The 19,774-nt window shown below is 52.0% G+C and overlaps 9 protein-coding genes across 9 annotated transcripts; 6 read left to right on the forward strand and 3 right to left on the reverse strand.

Moving 5' to 3' along the window:
* Positions 1-96: 96 nt before the first annotated feature.
* On the forward strand, positions 97-1,778 carry BO80DRAFT_451466 (glycylpeptide N-tetradecanoyltransferase swoF; the record flags this gene model as incomplete). The annotated part of the gene is made up of 4 exons (XM_025721882.1): positions 97-150; positions 226-665; positions 731-1,514; positions 1,581-1,778. The coding sequence occupies 4 exons, from the start codon at positions 97-99 to the stop codon at positions 1,776-1,778; spliced, it is 1,476 nt and encodes a 491-aa protein (XP_025580238.1).
* A 616-nt stretch (positions 1,779-2,394) lies between these two features.
* BO80DRAFT_431053 (TLD domain-containing protein) lies at positions 2,395-4,401 on the forward strand (the record flags this gene model as incomplete). Its single annotated transcript, XM_025720724.1, has 2 exons — positions 2,395-2,443; positions 2,543-4,401. The coding sequence occupies 2 exons, from the start codon at positions 2,395-2,397 to the stop codon at positions 4,399-4,401; spliced, it is 1,908 nt and encodes a 635-aa protein (XP_025580239.1).
* A 658-nt stretch (positions 4,402-5,059) lies between these two features.
* BO80DRAFT_372193 (uncharacterized protein) lies at positions 5,060-7,772 on the reverse strand. Its single transcript, XM_025716517.1, has 2 exons — positions 7,395-7,772; positions 5,060-7,313 (listed from the first exon to the last, which is right to left on the reverse strand). The coding sequence occupies exons 1-2, from the start codon at positions 7,670-7,672 to the stop codon at positions 5,117-5,119; spliced, it is 2,475 nt and encodes an 824-aa protein (XP_025580240.1). The 5' UTR covers positions 7,673-7,772; the 3' UTR covers positions 5,060-5,116.
* A 105-nt stretch (positions 7,773-7,877) lies between these two features.
* Positions 7,878-9,773, forward strand: BO80DRAFT_83936 (alpha/beta hydrolase). Its single transcript, XM_025724844.1, has 5 exons — positions 7,878-8,255; positions 8,332-8,405; positions 8,474-8,674; positions 8,747-9,550; positions 9,634-9,773. The coding sequence occupies exons 1-5, from the start codon at positions 8,146-8,148 to the stop codon at positions 9,696-9,698; spliced, it is 1,254 nt and encodes a 417-aa protein (XP_025580241.1). The 5' UTR covers positions 7,878-8,145; the 3' UTR covers positions 9,699-9,773.
* A 913-nt stretch (positions 9,774-10,686) lies between these two features.
* Positions 10,687-13,318, reverse strand: BO80DRAFT_345196 (elongation factor G; the record flags this gene model as incomplete). Its single annotated transcript, XM_025715312.1, has 4 exons — positions 10,687-10,741; positions 10,807-12,836; positions 12,895-13,006; positions 13,110-13,318. The coding sequence occupies 4 exons, from the start codon at positions 13,316-13,318 to the stop codon at positions 10,687-10,689; spliced, it is 2,406 nt and encodes an 801-aa protein (XP_025580242.1).
* A 505-nt stretch (positions 13,319-13,823) lies between these two features.
* On the forward strand, positions 13,824-14,509 carry BO80DRAFT_83971 (LYR motif-containing protein 2). Its single transcript, XM_025724845.1, has 5 exons — positions 13,824-13,958; positions 14,012-14,069; positions 14,125-14,207; positions 14,263-14,286; positions 14,340-14,509. Exons 1-5 carry the CDS (start codon positions 13,884-13,886, stop codon positions 14,397-14,399), a joined length of 300 nt encoding a protein of 99 aa, XP_025580243.1. The 5' UTR covers positions 13,824-13,883; the 3' UTR covers positions 14,400-14,509.
* On the reverse strand, positions 14,502-15,614 carry rcf1 (respiratory supercomplex assembly factor RCF1). Its single transcript, XM_025722423.1, has 4 exons — positions 15,451-15,614; positions 15,260-15,385; positions 15,115-15,185; positions 14,502-15,047 (listed from the first exon to the last, which is right to left on the reverse strand). Exons 2-4 carry the CDS (start codon positions 15,295-15,297, stop codon positions 14,620-14,622), a joined length of 537 nt encoding a protein of 178 aa, XP_025580244.1. The 5' UTR covers positions 15,298-15,385; positions 15,451-15,614; the 3' UTR covers positions 14,502-14,619.
* Positions 15,615-16,248: 634 nt separating this feature from the next.
* Positions 16,249-18,485, forward strand: BO80DRAFT_498798 (threonine dehydratase, biosynthetic). The gene is made up of 3 exons (XM_025724151.1): positions 16,249-16,659; positions 16,725-16,941; positions 17,000-18,485. Exons 1-3 carry the CDS (start codon positions 16,480-16,482, stop codon positions 18,295-18,297), a joined length of 1,695 nt encoding a protein of 564 aa, XP_025580245.1. The 5' UTR covers positions 16,249-16,479; the 3' UTR covers positions 18,298-18,485.
* Positions 18,486-18,693: 208 nt separating this feature from the next.
* Positions 18,694-19,597, forward strand: BO80DRAFT_421119 (50S ribosomal protein L36). Its single transcript, XM_025718529.1, has 3 exons — positions 18,694-19,070; positions 19,174-19,208; positions 19,274-19,597. The coding sequence occupies exons 1-3, from the start codon at positions 18,801-18,803 to the stop codon at positions 19,311-19,313; spliced, it is 345 nt and encodes a 114-aa protein (XP_025580246.1). The 5' UTR covers positions 18,694-18,800; the 3' UTR covers positions 19,314-19,597.
* The last annotated feature ends 177 nt before the right edge of the window (positions 19,598-19,774 follow it).

The raw sequence follows: 19,774 nt of genomic DNA on the forward strand, positions 1-19,774 counted from the left end.
GCAAGGAACGGCAACGTGGGGCGTATTAGAAAACCTACCCGCGCCCACCTTGGTCCGACCCTCGAACTTCGCCTCACTCCCACCGCGCGAGCTGTCATGTCTGACCCCAAGGATAACAAGGGCAAGGCCCCCGAGGCGCCCAATCCCGAAGTAAGTATCTTGCCTACCCTGTGCGTGAAATTTCCATCCTTCAATGCATCGAGATCGCCTAACAGGTAGCCATAGTATGCGCCAGGTCAAAAGCTTACCAAGAAGGCGGCGGAGGCGCTGCTGGAGAACAACCCCGCCCTGAAGAACGAGTTAGCTGGATTGGATAAGGACAAGGCGGCGGAGGCTCTGCGAAAGATGGATATCGCCGAGTTGTTGACCGGTCTGGCTGTGGGCGGAAAGAACCAGAAAGACATGGCTTCGTACAAGTTCTGGCAGACACAACCGGTGCCTCGTTTCGATGAAGCGGCCAACGATGCTGGCGGACCTATCAAGATCATCGACCCCGAGAAGGTGTCTAAGACCCCTGATCCGCTCATCGAAGGTTTCGAGTGGACAACCCTGGACCTTACAAACGACGATGAACTTCAGGAGCTGTGGGACCTGCTGACATACCACTACGTCGAAGATGACAATGCCATGTTCCGGTTCAGATACTCGAAGTCCTTTCTGCATTGGTTGGTTTACATCCCTATGCTCCCTTATTATCGTCGTCGGTTTGCTGATTGAAATATAATTCCAGGGCTCTGATGGCGCCAGGCTGGAGGAAGGAATGGCACGTCGGTGTTCGTGCGACCAAGTCGAAGAAGTTGGTTGCTTCGATCTGCGGTGTTCCCACGGAGATTCGCGTGCGTGACCAGAAGCTTAAGGTGACAGAGATCAACTTCCTGTGCATTCACAAGAAGTTGCGCTCCAAGCGCTTGGCCCCCGTTCTTATCAAGGAGATCACCCGTCGTTGCTACCTGAGTGGTATCTACCAGGCTGTCTACACTGCGGGTGTAGTTTTGCCGACACCCGTGAGCTCTTGCAGATACTACCATCGTCCACTGGATTGGTTGAAGCTCTACGAGATTGGATTTTCTCATCTTCCTCGTGGCTCCACCAAAGCGCGTCAGATCACCAGAAACCACCTTGCCAGCCACACGTCTACTCCCGGCCTGCGTCCTATGGAGGTCAAGGACATTGATGCAGTCAAGGATCTGCTGGAGCGGTATTCTCAGCGGTTTGCTTTAAACCAGGCATTCACCCGCGAGGAAATCGAGCACTGGCTGCTACACAAAGACGAGGCCGGGAAGGAACAGGTGGTTTGGTCATACGTGGTTGAGGACGCTGAAACCCATAAGATCACTGACTGCGTGTCCTTCTACAACCTTGAGTCTACTGTGATCCAGCATCCCAAGCACGACAATGTGCGCGCCGCGTATCTCTACTATTATGCTACCGAAACTGCCTTCACCGGGGACCTCAAGGCTCTAAAGGAGAGACTACTGCTGCTGATAAATGACGCGCTTATCCTCGCGAAGAAGGTAACATATGAATTACCCTGCGTTCAGAGGCTTCTGGAAACGTCGCTAATCTCATCTTCTCGACAGGCTCGCTTCGACGTTTTCAACGCACTCACCTTGCATGACAACCCTCTGTTCCTGGAACAACTCAAATTCGGAGCAGGTGACGGCCAGCTTCACTACTACCTTTACAACTACCGGACGGCCCCCGTTCCCGGAGGTGTCAACGACAAGAACCTCCCAGACGAAAATAAGATGGGCGGTGTTGGAATCGTTATGCTGTAGGGTCTGGCACTCTGTTGCATTCTTGACATATGGACTTCTCTTCCTCCGTATCTGTTGCTAGTGAGTGGTGGCATGAGAAAGGAGCTGTGGATATTTAACATGAATGTAAATGATTACCGAACTGTACATGGTGCCTGAATAATGCTGGATGAGGTGGGTGCCTGGACCTGAGCCGAAAAGCGTTAGTCCCGCCGAACCCACTTGTGTCATGCCTCAGGTGCCAAGGCTGTCTGCTTCCCGCATGCGGGACTCGCCCTCCCAGCGTTAGCAAGCATCCCCCAGACTTTCCTTCTCTCCCCATCAACAAAGTTGCGTGGCTGTTTCTTGTTCTTCCGGAGACTTGATGGATCACCAAGTCACCCCTTCTTTGCTCCCACGAAGTCCCCTTGGATGCCGGGTACGCTTCCAGTAGTTGATGGTGATCACCAGTCAGATACTCCAAGTGGGTTTCACTTCGTCATCACTACGGAGCATACCGCTTAAGCTGCAGCTGTCCACTGCTGTCCGCGAATCTGTTAATTGATAGCTACAAGACTGAGTGCTTATGGCACGAACTTGACGGGATCATTTCCATACTCTCATAGTTGTCATTTGTTAGACCCGTCTGGACGCAAGGATGGGAATAGGCCAGTCCACTGAATCGGAGAGCCAGGCGTCCTCTCCAGGTCAGTAGTTCTTCGTTTTTTGAAATCGTACCAATGAGTCAATTCCATGTTATAACGAATGCTGTCTCCAGAGCAACCCTATCTCTGACAAGATAATAGAGAAGCTGAGCTACTTGCTCGCGGAACGCTTTGCAACAAAATGCTTCACTTCTTTGGAGTTGACTCATCTCAAAGACAACTTCTTCACACGCGCAATTGACCAAGGTGGCTGGAAATACTGGAACGAGAAGATACTCTCGGACTTCCTGGGGATTCCAGATAGCAGTGATTCTCAATGTCCTCTGGACGCGGGCCCGGTGATTTTCCGCATGGTCTCGTATCTGGGGGCGTTTCCTTTCCAGAATACGCTAGCGCCAAGCGTTCTAACCTTTGACGCTATGGTGAAAGTGATTGTCTTGCTGACTGAACGATATGGTAAAGTCCTGAGGAGAGCGCGCAGGGATAGGATACGGTTGCTTTTCGGGAGCCTTGCTGACGTTGGAAGGAAGGATGTTGATCGGGGGAGTAACGGTAATGAAGTGGAGGAGGATGCGGATGCATCTGTAGCGAGCTCCCATGCCCCAGGGTTTGCTGTCGACGAGCCGCTTAACGATGACTATGAGGACGAGGAGGACGATGACCTTGCACTAGCTGCTTTGGAATCTTTGGATGCCATTGAAGTGTTTAAGCACGACTCCCGCATGGATAGGACCGTCTACGAAGCTCGAATATCCGCCGATACGCTCCGTCGCCTCTTGATGCTACTTATAGTGATTTCCCCTTTAAAGTTCCTTGAGCCTGTGGGGACATATACGTCTGATCTAAATGAAAAGCGCATGGACGTGATTCGGGCGCAGGCCGATAGCATCATGGCAGCATTCAAGCAGGAGCCATCCGGCGGGATAAGCTACAAAGAATTTGCTCGGACTGTGACTTCTTCATTACCATATCTTTTTGATCCTCTGACACCATTGTTTGAGCATCTCCTTTTCAGCAGGAATCTGAATTTATCCCAGAAACGCGACAGGGCTGATTCCGCTGCCTCAGCTGCCTCAGAGCCGGTCGAAGAGTCCCCAGAAGATCTACCTTCGCCTCCAATTATTACACTCCCAGGTAGTTTCGAATCAGTGATTCTGAACTCAAGCGCCATATCACATCTCTCATTCTTTCTACCCTCATCCTCCGAAAGTTTGAACTTTCTCCGTGGCAACGCGCGCCTGCACCCTGTCTTCTCAACAGTCGCACACGGATCCTCTCTGACCTCTTTCTCCCACCACGTGCTTACCTGGTCCTCGGGGACTCTTCTTGTACTCGAAGGGGCCGCCGAATCGGGCGACATGGTAACACTTGGTGCATACCTACCGCAGCCATGGAAGTCATCGACGTCAACTCAGAACACTTCCAAATTCTCCAATTCGGTCCTCCCATGCCTCTTTCAGCTCTCGCCAAAGCACCTACTCCTACAAGGGAACAGTTCCCCATCTGTGCAATCGCCAAATACACCTGTCGCCTACTTCTCCACAAGCTCGGGCATCTCAATAGGTTGCCAAATCCCCCCTTCATCACGAAGCAATAAAAAGCCTCCCACTCCACTAGGGGCAGGCAGTTTAACCATCGATGTCAGTCTCGAAACCGCCGAGTTCCACGTTTCGCCATTCGGCCGCAACGGCGCTTTTCTTCCACCACCCCCAGGATCTACTCCAGAGACCACGGCCAAAACGCAAATTGAGATCTACAACTTGGAAGTATGGGGATTAGTCCCCGATCCTGAAGCCACCTCCGGAGAGGGCGGGAAAAGCGCGGTTGAATTGCAACAGGACAAATGGGACTTTGAAGCTCGCGAGGCAGAACGAAGACGCAACCTGAACCTGAAGGGCGGGCCCGGCGGCTCTGACGTCGACAGCGCTAGATGGCTATTGGAGACTGCAGGCTTGATTGGTGACGGCAGTGGCACTGGACGCGCCGGAGGCAGTGTTTGATACCAATTGGACTATCAAAATCTTGTCTATACTTACTCCTACCTTTGTTTGTTTGTTCCAAATGGACATGTGTGATTTCTTGAAGTCTGACAGCTTCGTTCTTCTTGACCTTACCTTCTCATGGAAATGAGCAATTTGGGACATATTGCGGCCGTTTATCTTGAAAATCTCCCCCCTTCCTCCCCCCCCCTTCTCTCCCCGGTCTGGAAACGAAAACGCACAAGGGGATGATGATGACGGGCATGTACAACGAACAATCTCCTACCCTCAAAAATACACAAATGAAATCATATAATGCTGTCAAGCACTTATACAAAAGTACCAGATACCAATCATTTGTACAGAGTACAGTAATCGATGATCGAGCTCACGTGACCGAAAGGCCATGGGTCATACTTTCTAGATAGTGGCATCAATGCCACATTAGTACTTTGTAATGTAGACAGGACGGCAGAAAGAGGAAGTGAAGGTCCTGAAAGGTTCCGTCATAAGGGCTTCTCTCTAAGAATAGGATAGGTGCCGTATCACTGCTTTCCGGGCTTCATCCTTGGGGAATACCATCCTGGGATATTGTAAATGGACTATTGGTGTAGAGGGATGACCATCGAGATGGATGATTGGAGAAGAGCTATGTAGATAATAGAGTGAATAGTCATGTATTCATATCCTGAATGCATTAATCTAATTCTGCGTCTCCTAGGGACGTTTGTATCGATCACGCACCCAAAGGCGGAAGTCCAGTGGGCGGACCGTAGTAATCCTTCAATTCCTCTTCTTCCTCTTCCGGGGCGAGTTTCTCGATGTTCTCGAAATCAGATTCCTCATCCACCGTCTTGCTTCTGGATTGCAACCGGCCACGTCCACCAGGGACTGGCGTTGCGCTTTTCTTTGTGTCTTCTGTCTCGCGACCCTGGTTATCCTCCGGCTCTTCCTGGGGTAGACGGTATGCTAGGAAGCCTTCGGGGGCCCGTTCCGCTCGATCCATGATTTCGTTCATGTACTTGCGCACTTCGTCGGGGGGCTTTACGACACGGCTGAGAGGTTCGAGGACTTTAGGGTTGTTGCTGAAGATGCGGAATGTGACGGGTTGGTAATATTCCTTGAGGTTTGAAGTATCCTTGGCGTCTCCTTTCTTGCCTTTGGATTCTTCTTTGTCGGTGGCGGATTTGTTGGGTGTTGCGATTGATTCGGCTTTCTGTTCGGGTTTATCGCCGGCGGGTTTAGGGTCAGTAGTAGAAGATTCAGGCTTGTCGTTAGCATTGCCCTTCGATTTGTCTTTCTCGTTGTCCTTCTCCTTGTCTGCCTCGGCAGCTTGGTCTTTGTTCTTGTCCGCCTTCTTAGACTTGGACTTTGATGCCTTTCCTTTAGCCCGGGAGTTGGTCGTCTCTGAGGCTGATTCTAGGGGGAAAGGTGTGTTTGGATCCACCTTCCTTACGAGTAGAAAGGATGCAAGAACAGTATTTCCTCCGGGGAGCCATTCCAAGATCGTGTACTCGGGAAATAGATAGCGGTCACCCGATCCCGCATGCCCGGAAGTGCTACTTCCATATGGGGTCAGGGGTGATGTAAATTCAAAGACCACAGACTTGTAGTTAAGCCTTGGAGGGGGCGGTGGTGGTGCCGGACGATAATATGGTGCGGGTGACCCGTACTGCGGAGGACGTGATTGTATGGCAGGTGGATGCCCTTGATAGGGGGCCTGTTGATAGGGTGGGTATGGAGGTCCTGGCCGCGGTCCGGGTTGCTGCTGTTGGGGAGGTGGCATTGGCCGCACAGCGGGGCTCGACTGCTTTTGCGGATCTGGGGTAGCGGCCGGAGCTGGGGTAACATTGGGGCTCGATGCCGGCTGAGAGGTAGATTGGCCTGATGCTACCACACCAGGTTCTTGTTTGATTGGAACTTGAGGAGACTCTTTGGGTGCCTGCGGAGTAGGAGTTGGAGGTGGTTGTGACGTATTGGTGTTTGGAGGGTGGGCGGAGGCGGCGGACGATGAGGATTTAGGAACTTGCACTTCAACTCGCGGGGAGGATTGAGACGGCGGTTGCCCTTGTGGTTTTTGTTGGCCTGGCTGCTGTGGAGGCTTTTGTGAGGACGGCGTTTGTGACTGTTGCGGCGTTTGCTGAGGCTGGGGGGTTTGCGGTGGGGGCTGTGATTGTCGCGGAGGCGGATGGGCAGGAGTAGAAGGCTGAGACTGTCGCTGCTGCTGTTGCTGCCGTTGTTGCTGCTGTTCCCTTGCGCGAATAATCGCGTTAAGCTCATCGATATGGGCCTGGAAAGCACGGAGTTGCTCTTGGGACGCTTTGCTTGATGCCACCACTCGCATCAGCGCTTTCAGGTCAGGGTCGGAAGCAGCTCGTGTTGCAAGCATTTGAATGACAGGGTCCGGGCTAGGCTTGGGCGGCTGATTGGTTTGAGGATTCTGTGATGGCGATGGTCTCTGCGCAGACTGCGGGCCAGGAGCACGGTGTGGTGGCTGGCTAGGAGTTCGAGCGGGATGTGAAGGGGGTGGGTGACTGCCAGATGGGTAACCGGGCTGAGGTGTTCCTGGGGTTGCAGGAGAGCCCTGGGCAGGATGTTGTCTTGCATTCTGGGGCGGAGCAGGGGTATGAGGATAGGGATGGTATTGCTGGAAGTTGTTCGGATGGCCGTAGTGGACCATGGGGCGTTGGGGAGTGGTGTACTGGATCGGCGGCGGCGCATTGGGATCTTTGACAGTGTACAGCATCGCATCGAATAGATGAGGCCCGACCACAATGTTGCAAGCTCCAACCTTCGACATGGTCTCCTTCGGTGGATTTTTCCCTTCAATCTGCTCCCTCTTTGTTTTCTTGGGTTTGGTCCAGTATCTCTCCAGGATGCCATCGCTTAACCATTTCTTCTTCGACCGTTCCAAGGAAGCTAGAAGAACCGCACTGTTGCTAGTCAGTGACTTGAAACTTTGTGAGAATTCAGGCATAGGCCATCTGCAGTTGTTGACCAGGGTGTATCTGTACCTTTCTGCGAACGACTGGTATTCCTTTGCCGTAAGAGTGGTTGACTGCGGCGAAGCCGTAGTCGGAAGACCCTCTCCATCCTTTATCTTTGTAGGCAAAGGGGGTTCGGTAGGCTCGGGCGGCGGCGGCGGAGGTGAAGCGGCGACAATTGGAGTAGACGCTTTCTTCCTGGAGGAATGTTGAGGTTGAGGGGATGGTCGAGACACGGCTTCGGAAGCTCGTCGCTTCGCCGCGGGTTCGCGACGTTCGCGGGCGGAGAGTCTGCGTTTCTCGGCCATGCTGTTATTAGTTATTGACGAGCAGTTACTTGCCAATCAGTAATTCTGCTGATTCAAGTGACGGACATCTCGCAGCCTTAAAAGCAGACTGGGATGGCAGAAGGGAAGGGGTTGCGGAGAAGAAGGGAAAAATGGCGGCGGAGAAAGAAAGGAAGTCGAGGCGTGACCGGGCAAAACCACCGCCGAGCCTCAGCATCTCCGGCCCCTTTTGGCTTCCAGATTCAATAACCCCTTCTGTTCACTTTTACAAGTCGCATTGGGTGATTTAACCGTCGGAGAATAATCTCAATTTCTTCTGCTATCTCGATGACACTCTATTGAACGTTCGCATGCGCTGAGACTGCTTGTCGCGATTGCTATTCGACGGGTCTTGAAGTAAGCTACTTCTGGGACACCTCAAGTTGCATCTCGCCTCCATACCGACCTTCAGATCCGCTAAACTGTGTCTAACTACGTGTAGGACTCTAGCAGCGATGGCTGAGCTTCAGACCATCTTCAAAAAGGCCTACTGGACGCTGGCCGCCGGTGGCCTGTTCTATGTGATCTTCGTCTGTGCCATGACGTATCCCGTAGTCCAGAGATTGTATGCCATTTCATTTTGAGGCTTGCAGTTGAAATTCTGCCTACTCTGCCGCTGACATGCTCTCTGAACATCTCAGTGCTCTCTACGTGAATAAGGTCAATCCCACTCGCTGGCAGGACGTCAACTTGGTGGAGTCCTTCGGCTTTCTCAGTACGTTAGACGACCTTGGTCTACTCGACCAAGCCATGCTCGGATGATTTCGTTGACAAGAAATACAGAAACCCAGGTCCAACCCTTCAACCTGGTGACTCCTGACAACGAAACGCTGTACGGATGGCATCTTCTGCCTCTGCACCTGTGCCATGAGCATGAGAAGGAGCTGAATGCGAATGAGCCAGACGGACCAGCAGACGACTATACTCAAACCCCTGCATTCAAACTCCTTAAAAATGAGCCAAATGCCAGGGTAGTAGTTAGCTGTAAGTAGACGGTGTAGATCGCGACATGTAGCAGCATGTAAGACGTGGTATAGCTGATCTGTCTGATTCCAGTCCACGGCAATGCTGCTCACCTCGCTTCCGCTCAGCGACCAGACATCTACCGACAGGTCCTTGGTCTATCCACACCCCAGAACCCTGTCCATGTGTTTGCCATCGACTACCGCGGGTTCGGCCTTTCAACCGGTACACCCACGGAAGAGGGTCTAATCACCGACGGCGTCTCCCTACTCAACTATCTCACCTCCGGCCCATTGCACATACCTCCTTCACGTATAGTAATCATGGGCCAGAGCCTAGGCACGGCCGTCAGCGCCGCAGTGGCTGAGCGCTTCGCATTCGGCTCCCCAGATCCCACCGTCATACAACCGACACTGAAAGACCCGGAGCCCTTCGCGGGCGTCATCCTGCTCGCGTGCTTCAGCAACGTCCCAAGCCTCATCGACTCCTACAGCATGAAGGGAATCACACCTCCAATGCTCTCTCCACTGAACGCCTACCCTCGTGTACAGAACTGGGCCAAAAGCCATATCATTGATCGCTGGGACACCGCCGCACGAGTCGCACGTCTATCCGGAGTCAACACCACAGCCAAGGACGACCCTAACCCCGCATACACAGACAAGGGCCTCGACCTCTTCATCATTCATGCATCAAATGATGTCGAAATCCCCTGGCAGGAAGACCGTCGTGTCTGGGCCGCCGCCACAGGCGAAACCATCAAGAATGCCCCGGGGAAGCTAATCCACTCGAAAAGGGACTCTAACGGGCCCAACGAGGTACAAATCTGGGAGAACCAATCGACCAAGGACGCTGCAGTAGTTAAACGTGTCCGATGGGAGCGTGTGAGCCATGGTGGTATGTCGTCAAATAACCCAGCAACAACCAACAAATCCTCCAAATTAGAAAACCAATAGCCAGCTAACATCTAACCGATACAGGCCACAACCGCGTCGCGACCTTCTCCGTCGCCGCTCTTTCCGTCCTCCGGGCCTTTGAGAAGTGAATGACCTCAACATTACCCACCCACACCTATTACTAGTACAGTCTAAATCCACGGCCAGATCAGACCCTGACTCACACCCCAACCAATAGAATCACCGAAAGAGGAGAGATGTTAAAGGAATCGCGAAAATCCACTTCTAGGGCAGACCAATCAAGAACGTGCTCGGAGACGCGTCGACGTGACTTTTAGCCTAAATTTATGTGGGAGATGTTTTAGAGCTTTCGGCTTAGTTTTAGAGTGAATGACGACAGGGGGGTGATTTTGGTATGATTTGTGGGGGGGTACGGAGGTCTGGTTTGTAGAATGAATGTCTTGGATGAAGACTAGAGATATGATAGATAGCATGGAAAGCGGAAGATTTCTTTCTTTTATTTCATAGATTTGGAGGATGGTTGTAGAGACATGTGCTTCTATAATCATGAACTTATAGATATGCTGTGGTCGGGGAATCTCATGGATTGGTTCAACATCATGATATTTTCATTGGTATGAGTTTCCTGGAGCTGCAAGTGATAGTTAACAATGTGCGTTTACACTCGTATGAACATGATGGTCATAGGGTGATACCCGTTTATGCTAAATCAAATATGAGAGGAGATGTAACGACCATTAAGGTCAAATATATACAGTCTGAAACGGCCTCGCTTTTCTCAGGATAGACGGCCGAGGGTACCACACCCACCCGGCCCAGTGGTGCTGAAGCTATTCAATGCCCACAGGGCCCGTCTATATTGCATGATAAATAATACATGGCGCCAAATCATCTAAACATAAATGAAAACATAGTCTTCGTAGTGGAATACACGCCGAGAATGGAAAGAGGAAGGCAGGGGAATAGGGCACGGGTGGGAGGTGGTATATTCAAGGCTCCGAGGAGGTGTAATGAGATGTCCCGTTGAACTGCGTTCACTGTCGTAGCGTAGCTTCAGGAAGTGAGTCTGCCTTCACGAAGCCGTTCCATGCGTCGAGGGGCAGGGTCGCGACAAGCTTATTTCTTGTGCCTGTCAGCCTGAGCCTTCAGGTATTTCGCAATGAGCTCCTTCCTACAAGTGGGACGTTCGGTTAGCATCGATCTTGTGTTACGGGGCCTGATAGAGAGAGAACTTACTGTAGGTGAGGAGGCGCCTTCTCATAGTGGCTGAACTCCATAGTGTATTCACCCTTACCCTGGGTAGCCGCACGCAGCTGCGAACTGATGCCGAACATGCCGTTCAAACTGCAGTCGGCATACACAGTGAACTCGTCCACGCCGACCTCGGAGTCGTTGATCGTAGCATTACGCTTGTTCAAGAGGGCAATAACATCACCCTGGAACTCAGCGGGGGCGGTCACAACAGTCTTCATGATGGGCTCAAGAATAGATGGCTTGCTCTCCTTGAAAGCCTTGCGGAAAGCCTGCTGGGTCGCGATCTTGAAGGCCATTTCGGACGAATCGGTCATGTGAGTAGCACCATCGTTGATCACCATTCTAGTACCAAGGACCTTGTGTCCAACAAGAGGACCCTTTTCACAAGAGCTGTAGAAACCCTTCTCACAAGCGAAGAGGAACTTCTCGGAGATACTTCCTCCCACAATCTGCTCCTCGAAGTGGTTCTCGGTAAGGCTTCCTGTCGGCTCCATCCAACCAACGACACGGGCATAGTCACCAGGACCACCCGACTGCTTCTTCAGCAGGTGGTCGAACTCGACACGTTCGCCAATGGTCTCACGGTAGGCGACCTGAGGCGGGCCAGTCTCGCAGTCGACGCGGTACTCACGACGCATGCGCTCGATGTAAATTTCAAGGTGCAGTTCACCCATTCCAGAGATGAGGGTTTGCTCACTCTCCGCGTCAAAGGTCACCCGGAACGTTGGATCTTCACGCTGGAAACGGGCCATAGCCTTCGAGAAGTTGGCACCATCCTTGTTGTTCTTAGGCTTGATAGACAGGGAGATAACGGGTTCGGGGACGAACATAGAGGACATGGTGTATCCCAGCTGTCCATCAGTGAAGGTGTCACCGGAAGCACAGTCCACACCGAACACGGCGCAGATCTCACCAGCTCCGACCTCACTAACTTCCTCCATCTCATTGGAGTGCATCCGAACAATACGAGGGATCTTGACCTTCTTGTCGTTGCGGGCATTGTAGACGAAGGAGCCCTTGCGGAGAGTACCTTGGTACACGCGGATATAGGTCAACTGACCGAAGTTGCTCTCTTCCAACTTGAAAGCAAGACCGACCATGGGCAGAGAGTTGTAGGGAACCAGCTTCACGGAAGCCTCATCGCGCTTCTTGTCGAGGGCAAGGTTCTGCACTTCAGCGGGGTTGGGAAGGTAGTCAATAACACCATCCAGCATCGGCTGAACGGACTTGTTTGCCAGTGCGGATCCCATGAAAACAGGGGTGAACTTCAGACCGATGGTCGCCCGGCGAATGGCTTGTCTCAGCTGCTGCTCAGTAGGCTCGATCTCGCTGAGGAAGAGTTCGGCGATCTCGTCATCGACGTCGGCGAGGGTCTCGATGAGCATCCGCCTTCTCTCTTCCACCAGATCCTTGACCTTTTCGGGGATCTCGTCTTTCTCGACGATTTCCTCACCACTCTGTCCACGGTTGTACAACGCCTTCATGCGAAGTAAATCGACGACACCCTCGAATTCGTCCTCCGCACCGATGGGCACTTGAACAGCAGCAGCGGGGATCTTGAGCTTGCTGTTGATCTGATCGACAGCCTTGAAAGGGTTGGCACCCATACGGTCCATCTTGTTGACGAAAGAGATTCTAGGAACGTTGTAACGTCTCATTTGCCGGTCGACCGTAATAGTCTGGGACTGGACACCAGAAACGGCGCACAGGATCATGACAGCTCCGTCCAGAACGCGCAGCGCTCTCTCGACTTCGATGGTAAAGTCAATGTGTCCCGGGGTATCGATCAAGTTAAGGTGGTATTTCTGATCCTTGCCCTCCGCGTCCTTCTTCACCCAGTCACAGAAAGTAGCAGCGGACTGAATGGTGATACCCTTTTCACGCTCCAAGTCCATGGAGTCCATCTTCGCACCAACAGCATCACGACCACGGACTTCATGAATTGCCTTGATACGTCCGGTATAGAAGAGGACTCGCTCGGTACATGTGGTCTTACCACTGTCGATGTGTGCCTGGGACGATTGTTAGATGCGAGTACTACAAACACGCCTGATTCGCCATGTGCCTTACAGCAATACCGATGTTCCGGACTTTGGACAGACGCGCTGCTTCAACGGGGTCAAGGTTCTCAATGATGGCCTCCTGGGATAGGGCGTCCGGGGTGGCAGCGGCAGCCTCAAGCCTGAATTTATTTAGATACAGCGATCAGCAATCGAGTATCAACAGAAGACAAATAGCGAGACAGAAGCGAAGGGGACGGGAGCGAAGTGACAGAGAATGCTTACACAGCAGAGGCAGTAGCAGAAGCGTTTCTCCTCTGTTGGGAGCGGCTGGTCAGGATAGACTGATAAGCCGGAGCAACAGTAGGTGAACGGAGAGCAGCCGTCGAAGCGCATCGCCGAGCCAGGAAGTTCTGGGACTGCAGACGGACAGAAGACCTGGTCAGGCCAGAGACGGCACGGTAAGGCAACCGTGCGAGAGAAGGGGTCCTCATGATGATCTCCGTGCACACCGAGGCTCAATCGAATGTTGACGCTCTTTGGGTCCCCAAGCGTCGCGATCTTTTTCTGCGGCTCCGAAAAAAAGTTCGGGGAAGCCAGGCACGTGGTCACGTGAAATATACTAGATATGATTGGCCTCCGCCGTCTCGTACGCTATTCAGCCAATGCTTTGGCCTGTTTCTCACCGAGGTCTATTTTCATGATACCGCACGGCATTGTAAGCACGGTGCGGCCTTTCCTCGTATTACCAGGTCATTGCCTCTAACAATGGGGGTGGTCAACCCGGAGGCCTTGTCTTTCCCGTAGTCGGACCCATATGAGGCCGTGCTCTAGACCATCAGGTACGCGGAAGGCATCTATAGTGTATTGTAATTACCCCATAAGCCGAAAGATTTCACAGCCGTACCACACGGCAGTTTCTTCGACCGCCTTATTGACCGCCACTGTCGTCAAGGTGAACCATGATTGTTTCTAGGAGATTGCGACAAAATCAATGTCGATATCCCTCAGCAACCTTGTTTGACGACCAGTGGAGCACATCATAACTTCTCTGGCGATATGCGATCGTCCCTAAATTTGTTAGCTTCCGTGCGGCCGTCGAAGCTCAAGAAGCCGACCATTAGCCTCGATCATGTGGATAACTCTATCACCAGTCAAGTTATTTCATACACTGACAAGACTCATAGTTCATCCAAAGGCAACGAGTCATTTCTCTATGGCGGGAGATTGTTCGAGCATTGAATAGTTAGTTGTGACTTATGCGGAACAGAAGATGCTTCGTATGCTGATTAGATTGAAGAAATACCAAGTTCGTCAACCAAAGATGAACTACACAAGTATGCTCGCGGGGAGTTTGAGCGAAATAGGAATGTTACGGATCTGGTAAGCCTTGTGTGAGTATTCTAGGCTGAAAAAATAGTCTGACTGCTTCCTACAGCAACATATACGGTATCTAATCTCAGTATGATTATCGTTCATTCTCCTGTTGGATAAGCAATCGCTAACATTTTATAGACGGGCAAGTCTGAGTTCGACATGATGAGACGGTATGTTGACGAGCAGGTCGTTGGCTGAAATGGATAGCCTCTACCAGATCGACAAGATCCATCTCAAGACGTCGCCAGAATCAACGAAGACACATGGAGTCCGGAGTACAAGATACCCGAAAAATACTAAGATAAGATACGGAGAGTGTTATTTCAAATCGAACGTATATATATATGTACAGTATGATACCCAGATCAATGAGAATCACGTAAGAAATACAATTTCAAGACACCTGCTTTTGCCAGCCTTACTTCTGCCTTGACAGCAATTCCCTCACGGCACTCAACACCCCAATGGACTTCTCCTCAGAGGGCTCAATAGCCGACCGAGCAGCATCCTGTTCTGCAACCTGTTTCTTAGCCTGAGCAGCTTCATTCGCCGCAGCCTCAATAGCCGCATGACGCTCCCGCCAGCCCCGATCCTCCTGGTCTCGAATCTCCAACTCTCGCAGCCAAGCGTCCCGCTTCTCCTGACTCTTGCGCGCCTCCACCATCTGCTCGAATTCCCTCCGTTGTGTGCGCTCGGTCTTGTAATACATGCCTCCGGCAACCACGGCGATAAGGGTGAAAAACTGGCCGTAGATACGGGCACGGAACATCTTATTCATTTCGACCGAGTCGCCGACCTTCATCGACCGGTAGGCCCGGTAAAGCGCGTAGGAAGTGGCAGCACATCCTGTAGTTGGTTAGAGTTAGCTAGGTCAGGTTTGTGGGAAGAAGGGTTCCAAGCTTCAATAACCTACCTAGCGGAATCAGAGGCTCTTCCTTGAGTCGTCTGCGGAACTTTTGGAGGGAAGTCTCCTCCTGGAATTGACTGGAGGTGCGCATGTGTTAGACATTTTCGGCATGTAACTTCATGGTATGAGCATAAGGACATCGGATACGTACGGATGTTCCTCGAAAGATGATGGGAGAGGCTCGGTCATCTTGCTGTGGCTGTCTCAGGAAAAGCTGCAATTCGCGGTGGCAATTATGTGAAAGGCCTGGAGCAGGAGGGGTTGGAGTCAATCAAGTCTGCGAGATGTTAGCCAAGTAGCCCTGCGACAACAGAGTGACATGAGCTTGATATGAGTGCCGACCTTGTTTGATTTTGCCTGGCTCGGTGAAAGTAAATGCTATTGCGCGTAAACTCGGAGGGACATGACGTCGGAAGGAGCCCGCGGAGATAATTTTCGTATCATTCAATACAGTACATTACACAGTCCAAGTGTAAGGTACCATACCAGCCTTGACCCTCTGATCGTACCATACCCCGATATGTCGAGGATAGTATGTGTATGTCACTTTACTCTTACCAAGAGTTGGTCCTCGAAAGATGGCATATTGTTCAAGAACGGACGTAGGAAAAAGCCTCCGAGAAAGGTACTTGATCATGTGCATTAACAAACTTTATAGTTACTTCAGCCAAGTCGTCTTGGAGTCAATGTGCTGCCTCAATAAAGTATTGGCAGATCCACGCGGACAAACGTTACCATCCTTCTTCCTCTTTTGACAGCAACCTTAGAGCAGGCACAAACTGATCTCCACCTATAACATTCGCCGATAGTTAGTTTTCCGAGATTGAGAGTTTTAATCAACCAGAAAGGAGCCTACACCAACCGGTCATCATATAAGACGCACGTTCATTGGCCAGAAATCTGGATGTACGTAAGAACTTACAGTCCTGCAAATTGCAATCCATCCAGGCCCACCCCGGCCGTCCATGGCAGTACGGGGTAGATACTCCGTATGTAAGTTCACAATGCTTAAGGATAAATGTGATCGCCGCTCACGCGGAATGGCCATGGGGCCCAGGGATACGATAGCCCGGCATTGTATAAAGAGCCTTGGAAGTCCTCAGTGCATCCCTTTTCCCAATTGTCTTGTCTCTTCAGCTTCTCTTTTCCCCAGCCAAATACACTGCTTAGGGCTCAGATCCAGGGTTGATGACATAAACTTTCCCGCTCCGATCACGGAATTTTCTCCCCGCGGAATAGGGTGTTGGACTCGGGCCAGTGCCACCAGCCCGTTTTTTACTTGGTTGACTCACGGAATCTCCGCCGGATTCTGGACTTTGCCTTTGTTCTTATCGCAATCACCCCTCCAGTCAATCCTACGAAGACGCCACCATGCCGGGCGAAATCACTGAGAATGGTGTTCCGGCTCCTATCGCTGCGAAGTTGAGCACTCTGACTCTGACCGAGAGTTCGCCGCCGTCTCCCACTTCGGACAAGCACAATGGACAGGAGCGCTCCGCAACTGATTGGGGCATTCCTGAGGACTATTTGCTTCCGAATGGAACTCCTGACGTGAGATTCTGTGGCTATCTACTTTCTAATTGAACGTTGATGCTCATATAATTCTTCGTGTATAGTACCTCCGGCTGATCCTGACATCCCGTGTCTACGACATTATCGACGAGACCCCGCTTCATCATGCAGTCAACCTCAGCAATCGCCTGGAATGTCGTGTGCTCTTGAAGAGAGAGGACCTCCTCCCCGTGTTCAGTTTCAAGCTCCGTGGAGCCTACAACAAGATGGCGCATCTTTCTCACGAGCAACGGTGGAAAGGAGTCATTGCTTGCTCAGCAGGTGGGTGGGCGTCCGTGAATTGGTCATGGTGACCCATCGGCTAATACAGATTGAAAAGGAAACCATGCACAAGGCGTTGCATACTCGGCTCGCAAACTGAAGATCCCCGCCACTATCGTCATGCCATCGGGCACCCCGGCCATCAAGCATCTGAATGTCGCACGCCTAGGTGGTAGCGTCGTCCTCCACGGAGATGACTTTGATGCTGCCAAGGAAGAAGCCATTCGGTTGCAGCAGCAGCATGGGCTTACCATGATCCCTCCTTTCGATGACCCCTATGTGATCGCCGGTCAGGGAACCATTGGCATGGAGTTATTGCGCCAGGCCAACTTGCAGAAGCTTGAGGCTATCTTCTGTGCTGTCGGCGGTGGAGGCCTTATTGCTGGTATTGGTATCTATATCAAGCGGATCGCACCGCATGTGAAGATCATTGGTGTGGAGGCTCACGATGCCAATGCTATGGCGCAGTCTCTTGACCTGGGCTCGCGCGTGTTCCTCAAGGATGTGGGACTTTTCGCCGATGGCGCTGCCGTCAAGACGGTTGGAGAGGAGAACTACCGGTTGGCCCGTGAAGTTATCGATGAGGTCATTCAGGTCACGACCGATGAGACGTGTGCCGCCATCAAGGATGCGTTCGAGGACACACGGTCCATCATTGAACCGGCAGGTGCCCTGGCCCTGGCCGGTCTTAAGAAATACGTCTCCATGTACCCCAGCCCCGACACGAACAGGGAGCTGTGCGCTATCGCCTCCGGAGCGAACATGGACTTCGACCGTCTTCGTTTTGTTGCCGAGCGCGCCGCCCTGGGAGAGCGCAAAGAGGCGCTCCTGAGCGTCAGAATCCCCGAGCAGCCGGGCGCTTTTGCCAAGCTCGTCGAGGTGGTTCTTCCCCATGCAGTCACGGCCTTCAGCTACCGTTATGCCCGCGACTCGTCCGCTGACGTCCTGATGGGCATCTCCCTGTCCGCCTTGACTGGTCGGGATGATTTGGCCAAGATTATCGCCCAATTGGCTAGAGGAGGCATGGATGCAAAGGACCTGAGTGATGATGAGCTTGCGAAGAGACACGTGCGCTTCCTGGTCGGCGGTCGCAGCAATGTCGCGGATGAACGATTATTCATGTTCGAGTTCCCCGAACGTCCTGGTGCTCTCGCCAAGTTCTTGACCACCCTCCGTCCCAACCAAAACATCTCCTTGTTCCACTACCGAAACTACGGTGGGGATGTTGGAAAGGTACTCGCAGGTATCCAGTGTCCTGAGACTGAAAAGTCGGACCTGGAGGCTTTCCTCAGCGACCTGGCCTACCCCTTCACCGAACATACCGACTCTCCAACCTACACGACCTTCCTTCGTTAGCGGGACAACACTTTGTTTCTGTGGTCATTTCCGATAATGTTAGATTTCTAGAAAACTCCGTGTGGGCCGTTGATGGATTTTAAGTGGAAATGTTAGGGCGTTTGTTGGGCATATGAAAGATAGATCTGTGTACCTACGTTAGGAACTTTGTTCGTATATACTTTAATGCAGCATGATACTGACACGTCAACTTACTATTCTCGCAGAGGGTATTAGACCTTTAGACGATTATCCATACTGTCATATCGATCCTTATAGATGCTCTAGTCCTATGTGCACGTTATGATTGGCCAACGAATCCACCCAATCAGGGGTGCCCACTGAGGACCCCGGGGACCGGCGGTACAGAAACTCCGGCCAGCATTTGCTCCGAAGGGTTTCCGAACAATCGAACAAGATAGAGAGCATCGCGGCGGTCTCGAGTCTACGTTTTCTCGAGCTTTCTTGTCCTCTTGCAGATTTCCGGCGGCTCTAGAAGGATTGACCATCCGCCATCTGACACCATGCTGTCTTTCCGTTCCGTCCTTGGGGCCTCGACCGGTGCCCTCCGCCAAATTCTCCCCTCCTTCTCTCGCCGGTCCGCCGCTCTCGTTTCGCGGCCTTTTTCGCAAATCGCCAGGCTGTCCCTCGGCAATGGCCTTCGCCTTTTGCGCTCGAGCAAGCAGACCAGCAATGTGGGTGTTGCTAGCTTGGGGTCGACAGTGAGACAGGTTGAGCAGGTCCGGGGGATGAAGACGCGCTCATCGGTTAAGCGGCTGTGTGACGGGTGCAAGGTATGATACTCCGGACGGGCCTCTCCTACTACTGGAGAGAATACAATCTGGAAGGATCTGCATTCGTTGGGGTGGGGTGAAGCTAACCAAGCGTGAACTACAGCCCGTGCGGAGAAAGAACCGCGTTTACATTATCTGGTAAGGTTACATTGATGCGCGCTGCAAGTCATTATGTCATGATCACTGACATATGTGCGCAATAGCTCCAAGAACCCGAAGCACAAGCAGCGTCAAGGGAAATAGATGTGGGAACGACAGCAAGAGCATGAGAGAATGAGCGTACCTTCGAACGGGAATTGCTTGCATGCATTGGACATCAAGCCGGAGCCGAGGAGAATAATCCCACTACATGATATCGCCACGGTGATCGTGAAAGCATAGATGGTGGGTGGGTGTACGGCTACGGGGTCTCGACAACGGGAAACCCGCGCATTTGCTATGGGATACGACCAACTGGTTGGTTAGGCGCTTTGTTGCATTGTCTGTACATTAATTGTGTCTATACATGGAATTGTCTTTTTCTTTGGCTATCTCTTCCGAGTGGACCGTTTTTGGGGGGTGGTTTGAGGGGACAATTGCAACTCGGACGGGCGGGGTACCTCACGCGACACCTCCAGAGCCGATCTTCTCACGGCTGTGCCTTTTTGTATCCTTGCACAAGGGTCATATGTGGGCTTAACATCCTGATCGTGGTAAGAATCCCT

Source organism: Aspergillus ibericus, assembly GCF_003184845.1.
Source record: "Aspergillus ibericus CBS 121593 unplaced genomic scaffold BO80scaffold_2, whole genome shotgun sequence".
NCBI lineage: Eukaryota > Fungi > Ascomycota > Eurotiomycetes > Eurotiales > Aspergillaceae > Aspergillus > Aspergillus ibericus.

Coding starts and splice junctions, on each gene's coding strand:
- BO80DRAFT_372193 (XM_025716517.1), bottom strand. CDS start 7,672: ATGGCCGAGAAACGCAGACTCTCCGCCCGCGAACGTCGCGAACCCGCG. Junction 7,314..7,394: donor TACCAGTCGTTCGCAGAAAG/GTACAGATACAC, acceptor GACTAGCAACAG/TGCGGTTCTTCTAGCTTCCT.
- BO80DRAFT_83936 (XM_025724844.1), top strand. CDS start 8,146: ATGGCTGAGCTTCAGACCATCTTCAAAAAGGCCTACTGGACGCTGGCC. Junction 8,256..8,331: donor TATCCCGTAGTCCAGAGATT/GTATGCCATTTC, acceptor TGAACATCTCAG/TGCTCTCTACGTGAATAAGG. Junction 8,675..8,746: donor TGCCAGGGTAGTAGTTAGCT/GTAAGTAGACGG, acceptor GTCTGATTCCAG/TCCACGGCAATGCTGCTCAC.
- BO80DRAFT_83971 (XM_025724845.1), top strand. CDS start 13,884: ATGCGATCGTCCCTAAATTTGTTAGCTTCCGTGCGGCCGTCGAAGCTC. Junction 14,208..14,262: donor ATAGGAATGTTACGGATCTG/GTAAGCCTTGTG, acceptor TGCTTCCTACAG/CAACATATACGGTATCTAAT. Junction 14,287..14,339: donor ATATACGGTATCTAATCTCA/GTATGATTATCG, acceptor AACATTTTATAG/ACGGGCAAGTCTGAGTTCGA.
- rcf1 (XM_025722423.1), bottom strand. CDS start 15,297: ATGACCGAGCCTCTCCCATCATCTTTCGAGGAACATCC. Junction 15,186..15,259: donor TCATCTTTCGAGGAACATCC/GTACGTATCCGA, acceptor GCGCACCTCCAG/TCAATTCCAGGAGGAGACTT. Junction 15,048..15,114: donor AGAGCCTCTGATTCCGCTAG/GTAGGTTATTGA, acceptor AACCAACTACAG/GATGTGCTGCCACTTCCTAC.
- BO80DRAFT_498798 (XM_025724151.1), top strand. CDS start 16,480: ATGCCGGGCGAAATCACTGAGAATGGTGTTCCGGCTCCTATCGCTGCG. Junction 16,660..16,724: donor TTCCGAATGGAACTCCTGAC/GTGAGATTCTGT, acceptor CTTCGTGTATAG/TACCTCCGGCTGATCCTGAC. Junction 16,942..16,999: donor AGTCATTGCTTGCTCAGCAG/GTGGGTGGGCGT, acceptor CAGATTGAAAAG/GAAACCATGCACAAGGCGTT.
- BO80DRAFT_421119 (XM_025718529.1), top strand. CDS start 18,801: ATGCTGTCTTTCCGTTCCGTCCTTGGGGCCTCGACCGGTGCCCTCCGC. Junction 19,071..19,173: donor GGCTGTGTGACGGGTGCAAG/GTATGATACTCC, acceptor CGTGAACTACAG/CCCGTGCGGAGAAAGAACCG. Junction 19,209..19,273: donor AACCGCGTTTACATTATCTG/GTAAGGTTACAT, acceptor TGTGCGCAATAG/CTCCAAGAACCCGAAGCACA.